The sequence below is a fragment of the Phocoena sinus genome, chromosome 11 (genome assembly GCF_008692025.1).
Source record: "Phocoena sinus isolate mPhoSin1 chromosome 11, mPhoSin1.pri, whole genome shotgun sequence".
Lineage (NCBI taxonomy): Eukaryota > Metazoa > Chordata > Mammalia > Artiodactyla > Phocoenidae > Phocoena > Phocoena sinus.
The window spans coordinates 32,052,347-32,066,708 of NC_045773.1; the positions used below are offsets into that span (position 1 = coordinate 32,052,347).

The 14,362-nt window shown below is 38.5% G+C and overlaps 2 protein-coding genes across 4 annotated transcripts in view; one reads left to right on the top strand and one right to left on the bottom strand.

The window, feature by feature from the left end:
* APPL1 (adaptor protein, phosphotyrosine interacting with PH domain and leucine zipper 1) overlaps positions 1-11,789 on the bottom strand; it is a 31,763-nt gene extending 19,974 nt beyond the window's left edge. For 2 of the 3 annotated variants that reach the window (XM_032648582.1, XM_032648581.1), the window contains exons 1-6: positions 11,608-11,789; positions 6,526-6,624; positions 5,182-5,241; positions 4,586-4,657; positions 2,015-2,102; positions 188-229 (exon numbers count right to left, since the gene is read on the bottom strand). In XM_032648582.1, the coding sequence (XP_032504473.1) occupies positions 188-229; positions 2,015-2,102; positions 4,586-4,657; positions 5,182-5,241; positions 6,526-6,624; positions 11,608-11,661 (415 nt within the window). In that variant the 5' untranslated portion in view covers positions 11,662-11,789. The remainder of the gene's footprint in view (positions 1-187; positions 230-2,014; positions 2,103-4,585; positions 4,658-5,181; positions 5,242-6,525; positions 6,625-11,607) is intronic. The other variant, XM_032648580.1, reaches the window with a different exon arrangement.
* Positions 1-14,362, top strand: part of HESX1 (HESX homeobox 1) — a 38,461-nt gene that overhangs the window by 2,616 nt on the left and 21,483 nt on the right. Inside the window, exon 2 of the mRNA XM_032648584.1 lies at positions 12,566-13,219. Within this exon, the coding sequence (XP_032504475.1) occupies positions 13,111-13,219 (109 nt within the window). The 5' untranslated portion in view covers positions 12,566-13,110. The remainder of the gene's footprint in view (positions 1-12,565; positions 13,220-14,362) is intronic.

The following is a 14,362-nucleotide window of genomic DNA, read 5'->3' on the forward strand; positions in this document are numbered from 1 at the left end:
CTTCCTTTAAAATATTTCTTCTAGCATAAATAGTGCAACTTAAATAACAAGGATTTAAATAATATTCACTTAAACTTTTAATTAGGTTCATTCTTTTCAATTATTACATAAAATCTGGCCACAGATTTGTATTGATAAAGAAATGCATCAATACAAGAAATAAATGTACAAAGTATTCAGAGCTTACCATTACTAGCAATCTGAAACACTTCCTTTAATGTCAATATTTCTGGAAAAGTTCAAGAATAATTTCAGTTTAGCATATTTATGAACTATCTTAAATTTTGTTTAGAAAACAGTAACTGCCATTTAAGCTACTATTAAAACTCCAAAAGTTCAACGTTTAAAGTGAAAAAGTTATTGTGTTTCAACTAACATTTACTATCATTTACTATCATTAACAAGTTACACCACCAGAAATTGTACCTGCCACAAATTGTAATATGACCCAAAAACAAAATTTTAAAACCATTGCAGGGCTTCCCTGGGGGCGCAGTGGTTAAGAATCCGCCTGCCAATGCAGGGGACACGGGTTCGAGCCCTGGTCTGGGAAGATCCCACATGCCGCGGAGCAACTAAGTCCGTGGGCCACAACTACTGAGCCTGCACTCTAGAGCCCGCACGCCACAGCTACTGAGCCCATGCACCACAACTACTGAAGCCCGCGTGCCTAGAGCCCATGCTCTGCAACAAGAGAAGAGAAGCCTGTGCACCGCAACGAAGAGTAGCCCCTGCTCACCGCAACTAGAGAAAGCCTGCACACAGCAACCAAGACCCAACGCAGTCAAAAATAAATACATAATATAAGTAAATTAAAAAAAAAAAAAACACTGCAAATTCTAAGATATACAAATGTTCTGATTTAGTACCAGAATGCAACCTACTGATTTTTTGATACTGACTCTAATAAGTTCAAACGCTGAATGATAAAAAGAACATTTTATTGACAAGATTATGATATTCAGTCCCCTTAGATGGAGAAAAGAGGTCTTGTTTCTTGACTTTGGAAAAGATTATTCTTGAAGAGTACCAAGACAAATATTAATTCTATCTCTAAAATACATTTGTCTTTATTCCATGTATAATTTAAATACTTTATCATCCACTGATACATTAGTACGTTTTTACTCTATCTATACATACTTTGTAAATAAGTCTGTATGATTGTCTGAGATTGTAAATTATAAGAAAGCAGAGCCAAGTCTATAAACACTCTCATTTTATCACATAATAATCCTAAATGGGAAAAAAAGAAAGCCACCACAAGCTACTGAAACATGGGTTGTTAGATGGACCAGCCCCTACCTCCCACCACTCCAGCCCACCAACACGCCTCATCTCCTGTGCCACTGTCCCAGTTCAGGCCCTGGTCACACCTCACTGGAGTGTCACAACTTCCTAGCATCAAATCCATCCTCCAAAAACAAAGGTATACTTCTTAAAGACCTCCATTGTCTTCTCTTTGCTTATAAACTCAAGTCCAACATCTTTAGCATGATCTAATCCCAACTAATCTATTTCTAGAGTTGTCTCCCGCCATCCCCCCAACACATCCAACACTGCAGCCACACTCAATTTCTCAAAACAACATATGCATTTCTACCCATAACTCTGTGCTTTCTGGTCCCTCCAGTAGAACAGTGACTCTCTTCTCCTGGCAAATTCTTCTTCCTTGCTCAGTGCTCATGGCACATCCGTGAGGGAGCCTTTCTGACACCCTCCTCTGAGCCCCCACAGCACCTTGCTCATCCCTAATTATAAGAGTACCAGAATTATCTGTTTACCCATCTCCTTCTCTGGGCTTTCTCAAGGGATGTGACATCTTATTCATATAAGTACTCCTCAGTATCTAGCTTAACATCTAGCAGGAGCTCCTGTAAATGTTTAGCAACTAATTAAAGTAAAAGTGACACTTGCTACAGTCAGAAATGGTTACGGTATAGAGTATTACACATTTTACAAGCAGTGATCTTCCGACAGCTAATGAAAGTAAACATAAGCTTGACTTCAATACCTTTCAGATCTCTTTCTTTAAACTGGGTAATGGGGAACATCATGGCATCAGCAAGCTGCGTTGAAAGTACTGCATGACAAGAGCTAAGCTGGTAAAAGAAAGACCAAAAAGGCCAAATAACTACAAAGAGACAATCAACCAGCATTATGGAAACTGAACAAAACCTAGTAAAAAGGTGTTGGTATAGGGATTCCCTGGCAGTCCAGCGGTTAAGACTCTGTGCTTCCATGGCAGGGGGCACAGGTTCAATCCCTGGCTGGGGAACTAAGATCCTGCATGCCAAGTGGTGCGGCCAAAAAGTTAAAAAAGGTACTGATACATTTACATAAGGGAACCCTAAAATTATGTGATGTTATCACATCATTAGGTGACAGTCAAAAAAATTCCATTTAAAACTCTCAGAAGAAAACATGTGATAACCTTGAATTTAGCAATGGTTTCTAAGATATGAGACCAAAAGCACAAGCAACCAAAAAAAATATAAACTGGACTTCATCAGAATTGAAAACTTTTGTGCATCAAAGGATACTATCAAGAAAATAAAAAGACAACCCACAGAATGGGAGAAAATATTTACCAATCATATAACTGATAAGGGACTTGTATACTTTAGAATAAAGAACTCTTAAACTCAGTACTAAAAGACAACCCAATTAAAAATTGGGCAGGGAATTCCCTGGTGGTCCAGTGATTAGGACTCCTTGCTCTCACTGCCGAGGGCCAGGGTTCAATCCCTGGTCGGGGAACTGGGATCCCACAAGCCATGAGACGCGGCCAAAAAAAGTAAAGTAAAATAAACATGAAAAAATAAACTTTTTTTTTTTTAAATGGGCAAAGGTCTGAATAGATACTTTTTCAAATATATAATGGTCAATAAGCATAGGAAAAAATGCTCAACATCATTAGCCTTCAGGAAAATGCATATCAAAACTACAATGAGGGGACTTCCCTGGTGGTACAGTGGTTGAGAGTCTGCCTGCCGATGCAGGGGACACGGGTTTGTGCCCCGGTCTGGGAAGATCCCACATGCCGCGGAGCGGCTAGGCCTGTGAGCCATGGCTGCTGAGCCTGCGTGTCTGGAGCCTGTGCTCCGCAATGGGAGAGGTCACAGCAGTGAGAGGCCCGAGTACCACAAAAAAAAAAAAAAAAAAACTACAATGAGATTCTACTTCATACCCACTTAGATGGCTATAGTAAAAAAAATTAATGAAAATAACAAGTGTTGATAAGGATGTGGAGAAATTGGAACACTCCTACATTACTGGCAGAAATGTAAAATTGTGCAAGAGCTGTGGAAAACAGTTTGGCAGTTTCTCAAAAAGCTAAACATAAAATTATTCTATGATCCAGCAATTCCCCCTCCTGGGTATATACCCCAAAAAACTGGCGTTTGAAAAAACAAAAACAAAAAGCTTGTACATGAATGCTCACAGCAGCACTGTTCACATTAGCCAAAAGAGGGAAAACAACCCAAATCAAATGTCTGTCAACTAATGAATGGACAAATAAAATGTGGTATACATACAATGGAATTTTATTCAGCAAAACAAAATAAAAACAAAAAATGAAATTCTGATACTTTCTACAACATGAATGAACCCTGACAACATTATGCCAAGTGAAAGAAGACAGACGCAAAAATCCACAAATTGTATGAGTCCATTCGTATGAAATATCCAAAACAGGCAAATCCATACAGACAGAAAGCAGATTTGTGGTTGCCAGGAGCTGAGGGGAGGGAGGCAGTGACTACTTAATAGGCACCTAGTAGGTTTCCTTTGGGACGATGATGAAAATGTTCTGGAACATCAGTGGTGGTTGCACAACATTGTGAATGTGCGAAATGTCATTAATGGTAAATTTTATGTATATTTTACCACAAAAAAAAATCCATTTCCTATAAATATTTCTTTAAATTGATCTCCTGTGACAATATTTTGCTATGATGAGTTATTAAAATATTTCAAAAAACTACTTTTCCAGTTAAGAGGCTAGAAAAGACAGAACTACCTAATGGCTCATCTGAAAAGAAGAGCTTTCACTGCAGTAGTACAAAATAGTTATGGATGGATTCTCTGAACATTTCTCACCACCTTGCTTCCTCTTGGCTTCTAGGTCTTAATGATTTGTCCTGCTGACTGGTAGAGAAATTAAGGGTTGGTATTGGTTGTTTGGGAAGCAAGGATTAATGAAATGAATGGAAAAATACTGCTCAATGTAAAAAACAGAGAAACCATAAAGAGCCCAGCTATGGCTAACAGCTTAACTCTTCTCTCCCTGCCTATGTCAAACTACACAATTAAAGGCTGAATGGTACATGAAAGTAGAGACAGCACATCTATATGCTTATTCCTTGAAAACAATTTGCTTTAATAAGACAAAGATAGTGTTGTTTTTACAAGACAGACAGCCACCAAGATTTGGAAATAAGGCCCTTCTTTAAATAGTAATCTTTTATCATTGAGATTTACTCATAAAATCCTAATAATAAAACATCCCAATAAAAGCTAAACAACTTCAGTAACTTAATTATAAGATCACTTATCCAAGCAAAATAAAATAAGCATTTACCTCATCTATAACTTTTGAAAACTGTTGCAAAGTAGAACTCATAACTTCATCATCACCCCCCAGTGGAAAACGCTGAAAAGTGAGAAACAGAGATGAGGTAAAGGTCCAATGCTGTATGTCTTTTGTGAGTGACATTATAATTTTTGATTTTTAAATAACTTCAGAAAACTTCTAAAATTTTGAATAAGCTCTAAAAACATCGTTTTAATAAAATAATGTAATTCATATAAGTAGTACACATTAATTAAAATGTTTGCTAAGTGACCAATCAACATGGTGTACAGGAATGCACACCATACTAGAAGTTCAAAGATTTAAAATTAGCTCCAGTTTCTCTACTAGCCAGCTGTGTAACCTTGAGCAAGCCTCAGTTTCTTCATTTGAAAAAAGAGAGGTAAATTAGATAACCTCTGTGTCTAACATTAAATCATTAAAATTAGATATAAGTGCATAATGGAATTTCAACGGCATATCAAAATTACCTTCTGTGAATCCCAAAAGGCTTAGAATTATTGATAAGAAATTCTATTTATCTATACAGATACTGTATCACTGCATATTTTAAATTATACTTTTAAAACTTTCATATATAGTACCTGTTTTTCATATTCTTTTAAAAGTTTTGAAGTCAGGTGTGTTGCTGCACTTAATTCATTCTACGGGAAAAGATGAGCATTCAAATTAACACAGTAGTACAGATTAAGAAAAAAGTTTTAATTGAAGATTCCTATGCTACTTTTATTTATCACTTAACATAAATATTGTACAACATGTTCTCAAAACCCCTCATTAAGCCATTGGAAAGGGAACTACCACTAAGCACTTTAAAGGGAAACTCAAACCACGAAATAGACACCATCAAGGAATTCAGCAGTGTCCCAGGTGTGTGCTTTTTCTTTTTAGCCAATAAAAACGAATAGTTAAAGCTTTAAAGCTAGAAGTAAACTGTACAAAATGTTAGCCAGAATCTTCAGAGAGTCTACATTGATAACTGATTATCCCTCTCTCTAGATGCTGATACTAGACCATGAGAAGCATTTAATAACATACAACCATATGACCTAGTCATACCATATAGCAATGTAGCCATATGAAGGAAATACTTTTTTTAATTTAAAGGTTTTTTTTCAGTGATGAATATAATGACACATGTAATGTTTCTTTTACATATTAATCTGTGTGGTCAGAAATCAAATTCTTGAGCAACCTATCACTAAGAAAAATAAATAAGTAACTATCACAGTAACCGTAAAGTACATAATGAAAATTTGAGTCCAGAAAGAAGAGAAATTGAGAAGGAGCAAAAAAGGAACTTGTACACTTAATTAACCCCAAAGAGAGTTTATCATAGAACCCAGGTTGCTGTTAAGGCTTATAATTAAGTTACATAAATAGAGCCTCAAATCTTATGCCTGTTCAACCAAAATAATCTAGTCACATCCTTTTAAAATTCATCTCCTAGTACCCCAGAGCTATATCTACTCTATAGATATAGCTATATCTACTAGAGCTATATCTATTACCTTCTAACTAGATAGAGGCTAGCTACTTACAAATCCTCTGCTCAAAAAGGGGAAGTATCCCATAAGATTAAAAGCATGATTAGGGAAAATACTGGTGACAATACAGGGTTTTAAGTCAAATCTTACACAAAGATCACTATCAATGAGTTTCACTAAGAAAGTCCTTACTATGTTTGGGGAAAAGGAGCAGATGCTTCAATCTTCATCACTTTTGTAGTGCTACAAACTATACACTAGTAATTGAAATGTAAGCTCTGTAATACAAAACTTAATATTCATTCATCCATTCAACAAATGTTTATCACTATGCACCCTGGACAGGGCTAGGCACCAGTAAATAAGACAGACACTATCTCTGTCCTCATGGGCTTAAAGATTTATTTTATAAATGCACTGAGTCAGCCTTTAGTTCTTTACCTGTGCATCATAAATTCGATGCATAGCTTGATACAACTGGTTCATATAGTTGGAAATAGCTGTAGCATCTTCTTCAAATACACCCAGTAAAGACCTTGTCTGTATAAAATAAAAGCAGTAAGTTTATGTTAACCATTATATAAATCAAGTGGAAATCTTTTTTTCCTAAAAGATGCAAAAATCACAGGATATCAGAACTCTAACAATTCTGAGTTTTGATTTTCTCTCTTTTGATAGTAATGCCAAGATGCTAGGGTTCTTTATTCTCAATTTCACTTCATTAAAACAGACAGATTTTCCAACTATGTTATATAAACCTTAGAAGGAACAACAAAGGTATATTTTTATGAATTAAAAAGTCTGTAATTAAGAACAAATCTACAGAATCAGTCAAGGCTATATTAACAGTATTCTATGTATAAATATTTTAAATATCTTTTTTCAGGATAACTTAGTATGATTATTTCCCTCTCTCTCTCTCTCTCTCTCTCTCTCTCTTTTTTTTTTTTTGGCTGTGTTAGGTCTTCATTGCTGCCCAGCGGCTTTCTCTAGTTGCAGCAAGCAGGGGCTGCTCTTCATTGCGGTGCATGGGCTTCTCATTGCAGTGGCTTCTCTTGTTGCGGAGCACAGGCCGCCAGGGAAGTCCCTGGTTATCTCTCTTTCTCCATAGTCTCTTCTAGTAATGCCAACCCCCTCCCCATTATAATCCAAAATAACACCATAGTACCCCTTCCCCTCCCCAACATGGCCTGTAAAATGCTAACTAGGTTTTTTCTGAGTGCAGAATTTGTAATCATTTTTCTTCTTCTTTATACATTTCTATGTTGTTAGGCTTTTTTTTTTTTTTTTTTTTTTTTCCCCACAACGAGCATAAGCGTGTAAAAATTACCTTCACTTTAAGAGTAAAAACTTGTCAGTCAGTAAATGTTAAGACTGTCAATAAAAAGGATCAGATATAAGGAAACTCAGCATAAAGGCAAAGTATGTTCACCTTTTTATATCCCAAAGGCAGGATAAGAATTAAATTCCAACAATTATTGAGATAACTTCAGCTTAAAATCTAAAAGATGACCTTGTACTTTTATTCTACAAATAGTTAATTTATACCTCAGCCTTAGAAGCTGGTTTCTAAAAATCAACTTATTCCTTAGCTTCCTATTTTCAGAAGAGAAAGCTAAGTCACTATGGTTGTTTTAAAAAGCAGTGCAAAATCATTATGCCAGTATATGAAGTCCAAGTTATCTCAATCCTCTACTTCCCAATGCCCCAGAGATTTAGATCTGGCAGAATCTTTTTATTTTTTAGCTCTAGTGCCCTACTGCCGTTCCCCAAGTGCTATTTTAAGATGTAAAAAAGAAAGCATCATGAAATCTTGTTTCGCTAGTGCCATTCTTAAGAAAAGTGTGCCACTTACGTTTTTTTTTTTCTTCAAAAATTAGCATTCTAATTCAAGGAATAACACATTTATGCAAAAATGTGTAGTGGACTTAAATTAAAAAGATGTTCTTAGCCTCAAACAGGGTTGAAACAGCTTCCTTATGTAAAGCTAATAAGATTGAGTTCAACACTGTATAATGACCGTTTAAAGTTAGCAGCTTACAAAAACGCAATCAATATGGTACCATTTCATTGAATCTATGACAGCATCCACTGTGCGCTGTGCCAGTTTAATATACTACTGTCACAAACAAAACAATGCTGGCAATTAAGCTATGAATTCAGGTTTTCTAATGTCTTGAAGTTTTTACTTTATATTTATGGAAACAGATCTTTGACAGAATTTTTTATATAACTCTCATACAAACACAAAAAAGAAAACACAAGTTGCACAAATTTAATATAACCCTAAAATTTCAACTCTTGTGGGTAATTTTTTGACATAAGAGACACCGCTAGCCATATTTTCACATCCAATATTATTCTGTGCCACGAGCAGGTGACAAATATTTCTCAGAAGTGCTCCACTTTTATCTCCAATATTTTCTTCCAAATTATTGATACCCAGTCAGCAAATTTTGATGGCAGCACTTGCTGCATGTTACTAGCTGTCAAAGAAATATTTTCAGACAAAAAACAAGACTGATAATCCTTCAAGTGGTTGTGAATTGATTTGTTGGCTGAACATTAAACGGCTGCACTTAGCCACTCATGTCACTAGGAGAAATAACCAAGTGTGTACATTTGCAGGCAATTACAAGTAAAACAACATCAACTGTAAGGGGCATTTCAATATAAGAGATGTCAAAATGTGAATTTAAAAAAAGTACATCTCATAATCTTTGAGTATTTCATATTATGCCAAAGAGAAAAGCCTCCATTTGGGATTGGAGTTTGCCTTCACAGTTCTAGCTTAGGTGGATCATTGATAAGATTTTTATCTACATATAAAATCAGTTATTTTTTTAAAGATCATATCTTTTCTTACTAAATAGAAAGTTTAATTTTGTTTCTGATTTTCAAAACAATATATAAGCATTGATAAGGCATCTAGTGTAGTCTTAAGATTTCCTACTTCAACAGATGGTATCTTTTGCAGAATGGTATGGTATGGTTTGTGCAAGATAATTCTAAAGATGTTTATGTGCAATCAGCTGGATTTGGACTTGCAAATATACCCCTATTTTAATACTTCGCTACTTTAAATTAAAACTAAAAAAGGATAATTGTAATTCAGGGTAGTCCTTCAAGACTCCCAGGCTCTAACTTTTTTACATAGCAACTGGCAGGCCATTTTTGACTAGAATCAAATAATCTAATAAAAACATCTCTATCAGGAGCTTTAGAAGTTTTCCTCCTCTTTGTTACTCAACTTCTTGGACTCTATCCTAGATAAATAGTCCAGATGAGAACAAAAATTGATGCCCAAAAGCATTAATCTTAGCACTATATATAACAGCAAAACTTGGGAAAAACTCTAAAAGTCCAACAACAGGACAACTATATTAAGTGAGTCAAGGAAATGTGCAACCTTTGAATTTTTTATTCAGTATGTAATAACGTGTGAAGGTACTTAAGCTACAATGTGTAGTTAAAGCCAAATAAAAATCGTTATGCACAATATAATCTCAATCACATTAGAATGTGTAAGAGAAAAAAACTAGAAAAAAGAAAGCAAACTGTTAACAGAGTTTGCTGCTGGGCGCACGACAGGTAACTGTGTGCTTTCTGTATCTTCCAATTTTTCTGAAGCAAACAACTATTACTTTTATAATCAAGTACAAAGATTAAAACATTCACTATCTATAACAGCTGAAGTTCAGACAAGTTAAGTGACTTGCCCTAAGGTAGAAGGTACTAAGTGGCAGTAATGACTAAAACCCTTATATCCTGAATCCCCAATCCAGGGCTTTCCATCTTGCCACAGGTTTTCCCCAAGAATTTCTTCTCAGTGTCTTACCCTTCTAAATCCCAGTTGTCCCAATTAATTTTCCCAGGTAAACATTAACTAGTTCAAATTTACTACTTCTAGAAATTGAAAGACTATCAACGTGGCTATTTCATTAAAAATTACCATAAAACTAATACTAATACAGCACATGCTTGTAAAAAAAGAAGCTCAAGTTGTAAACTAATTGTGTGAAAAGTTCAAGAAATTAGATGAGTCAAGAGATTATACCCTCCTAAGTCATGGCTAGGGCACTGTGTAACCCATTCTGAGCAGTGTGTAGTCTTTATGAGCTATAAAAGCGAGCCCAGGTATGAGAAAGGTAAGGCACCTGTTGAGTCTTATAAAATAAAAAAGTAAAATGACAAAAGTACACCTGAGCAATACATCCCACAAAATTTTTGCTAAACATCTGAAACAAATGTAGCTTATGACTTTATACTACAGAAATCGTTAAGCATTTGAACTGGCTATTCTGGCAGTCAAAATAAGCCAAGAAGTCAGTTTCTCTTTGTGTCAATACAGGCTGATAAGAGTACATTACCAGCAGGCAACTGGCCTGTGAAGATAACTTTCAGCGTGAAAAAAAACAAATCAATTCCACAATCAGAGCCCAACTTCAACTTGGCAATCAAAATTGGCACCACATCCATGGCAGACATATCATACAGTAAAGGGGGATCCAGCCCCTCCCTTCTGTTCTTTTGGAGTCATATTAAACCGTCAAGACACATGAAATATGTGCAGTTGTAGTTCTAAATGAACAACATTTCAGAAAATTTTCTTCATTCTTAGTGGTAGCCAACCAGCAACACCGTCTTAAATCCGTTATTGTGTAAGAGACAGACCTAGGGATGAAGTTTCTCAACGCAAGTTACAGCGCCTACCAACATGGTTTTTAACATCGCTGATTTCATTCTTCAGTACTGAAAACATCAGTAATGGTTACGTGTTCCTAGACTATCTTAAGCTAGAGCAACCACACTAGCATCATCCCCAACGCACAAAACACAGGGCTTTTATTTTGATGAGTTTACTAAAGCCAAGTCTGCAATGAGGGCGCAGCAGTTGTGGAGCCGCGAAGGCGCCGTCCTCCACTCGGCGTGCATGGTCCGAGTGACAGCGGCTACACTCACGGCCACGACACTCGGCCGAGAGGCTCCGGGACCCTTGACGGGCTTCGCCGAGGACTCTACGCACGGGAATATCAACAGCCTTTCAGCATCTCCCCCCCCAAAATTATCCATTTCCTTCCCTAGCTTGGTCAGAAATCATTAAGTCTACGGGGTCTTTTCTCCTTCTGCATTTTCTCCGAAGAGGTTTTCGAAGAGAAAATTCCAGGATCGGGATTTACCACCTCACATCACGGCGATTATAAAGCATCTTCTATCAAATACAAGGGAGCCCCGCGCGCGTATGTGACCGCCGGGCCCACGAGCCAAGGCGGCCGCGGCTCTGTCGCAGCCTGCCCACGTCCCAGACCCCGCGCGCGGCTCTCGGCCCAGCGGATCAGGCCCACGCGGGCCTCGGTAGGGCGGCCCGGCCTCCGCGATCCGGGCGGCGCCCGCTACCGGCGGGGACACTTGGGGGCGGCGCCCACCTAGGCCAGGGCTGGCACCTGCGGCCGCGGCGGCGCCAGGCCTGGGGTCGGCCAGCCCCGCTCCTTCCCTCGCAGCCCGCCGCCGCCCGCGCCTCACCTGCGGGCTGTCCTCCAGCGTCTCCTCGATGGGCAGCTTGTCGATCCCCGGCATCGTGGCGGAGGGAGGGCCGTAGCAAAAGACGCGGCGGCCGCCCACAGCTCCCGCGCCCGCCCGCCTGCAGCAGCTGACCCCGACCCGCCCTCTCTCGATGGGTCTGCCGCCCTCGCCAGGCGCCAAGGGGCTGCGCTGCCTCGCGGGAAATCCCGCCCCCTTGGCCTGACTGCTCTGCCTCCCGGCGCGCTCATTGGCTCGAGGCGACGCCCGTCACCGCGACGGGGCTGGCCCGGGGGTTCCTTCACTGCTCGGGGCTTGATTGCGAGTTTGGGCCTCCGAGGCGGCGGAGGCGGCTCTTACTGCGCCCCTCGAGCGCCAGCCGTGCTTCCGCGCGTTTGGTTGTAAATCGTAGGGGACCGTCTTCCCCCAGCAAGGCGTGCGTCTCCTGGAACCAGAGCCTGGAGTGAGGACAGCACTGGGGAATTTGGGGCGGTTTGACTACTCCCGCAACGTTTTTCGTCAGAGACCATGAAGGAGACCTCCCTGCTGGCGCCTTCTTTAGTTTCCTCAGATTATAACCTTCCCAAACCTGCCTGAAGCGTCCAGTTTCCCCTCTCCAGCAAAATGGTGCTGGCTAACTCAGATCTGAGCGATCAGTTGTGTCGTTAACTTGGCTTTCTGGTAAATTCGTGGATAGTAGACTCCGTAAGATTTTTTTCTGAGCACTTGCATATCAGTATATTCAGTTAAAAACATGACTTTGCTGCCAATTTGTCAGTTCTTACCTGGCCTTGAGAGACTGACACGCCACAATTCAGACTTCCATATTTCCTATAAATCACAAAACATCTTTTTAAAGTCAGGGTGCACTGATTTATTATGCTGATAACTGATTAGCATTTCTGTTAAAGTTTTGGAAGAATCTTTAAATAGCTTCTTCAGCCTCTAACTTTTTTTACAGGAAAGAAAAGTGAAGCTCTACTTCTAGAACTCGGTCTGGATTAGAACTTCTGCCTCTTTCATCCATCTCTATATGTCCACATTCCTTAGAGAAGAATCATTATACAGAGAAAATGGCAGAATCACTAGTGTCTTCTAAATATCTAGCCATTAATCCCACCAATCCATCCCATTTTCATTCAAGAAGTATAAGAAATGCTGAATAAAAATTATTAGTTGCCCGATTCCACAGATAAATTGGAATAAATCCAGGTACAGTGGAACAAATCCAAATACAGTAACCGGAATGGAAGTTACTTATTTTAAACTCAAATACTAGATTTTACCATGATCTCTTGAAGGACAAATAGAATCAAGTTTTTAAAGTTTTACCAAGTAGACTTGCAGTATAGTTTCACAGAATAATCCTTAGATTTCAATAAACTTTCAATAAGAGCTTTCCCCTTAGATTGTTTATCAATTAGTCACCCTGTAGAAGAGATCTTTAGTTTTTGAAAGGTGGTTTGGAGTCAGTTCTTACAGTGTTACTGGTTCCCAGCTGCTTGGATGTACCCGGCATCATACAGATCTCAGCAATACAACTCTGGCCTTCGACATTTCTCATCTATCAGCACAGTGGCATGCAACCTGGCTATAAAGAAGGAAGACTTTCAGGGTAAGTAACATTCTTGGTTGAACTGTAATTAGATTATAAGTGAAGAAGAAGAAAGTTAGTGACAATTGGTAAGAATCAGGAGTAAATGATATGGGAAAACAAAGTGAAGAAGAGTTATATGGTGCAGCTGAAGGGGTTCGGCCAGTTAACTTGGCCAAACTAAATAATTCTAATGAAAAATTATCTTAGGTATCTGAATTATCTGGGTGGGGTATTATCATCAAGTTAAATGGTTTCCTTTTTTGTATGTTACGTGCACCTAAACTGTACAAGGATTCTCAAGAGGCTATTATCAGAGAGAGGCAAGGAATTCTTGCCAGGCTCAGCTGATTAAAAAACAAGTTGATGTTCAATTGGGTGGAGAGGCAGTTTAGTCAAATTATAAAGCTAGAAAGAATCTTAAAACGCTTTCCATTTGGATCCTCTACCTTTAGGCTACTGTTCACTCTGCTCAACCAGAAAAATGATTGTATTTCCTATTTTAAAACACCTCTAAAACTGCAGAATTGCAGTCTCCTTTGATAACCAGTTTAAGTTTAATCAGCTCAAGTTCTGTACAGTTGACCAAACTCGGTTCCTTTTATACAGGAAATGAGGCTTCAAGGGTTGCTGGAGACTTGTGTGGGTAGCATAGTAAAAACTGGCTAGCAGGTTAATTTTATGGAAGGCAAGGCAGCATTAAACGACATCCACCAAAGAATTCATTGAGACGTTTCACAATATAATTTACAACAAAAAGACATACAGTCTTGTAAGTAGATTTGTTAATTATCAGTCTCCTAAAATTATATTTGATCTTCTTATAATTAAGTTTTTACATGACACCTCTTGAAGTTCTGGTCTGCGGTATATAATAGGAAAGAATCCAACAACGCAAATGACACTGGTGCTTTACCTTTTAAAATTGTCCCCTTAGGTTAGTGGTTACCAGACTTATGCACACATGAAAGTCATCTGGGGGAGGTTGTTAGAATGCAGATTACTGAGCCCAGCTGAAGATTCTGATGCAGTAGGTCAGAGGTAGGACTGGGACTCTCCCAGGTGAATCCAAAGCAGGTCATCCTCAAACCACATGATGAAAAACTCCATCCAAAATGGAAAATAACCATTTCCCTTTACCAAATAACCTTGTATTTTAGAAAA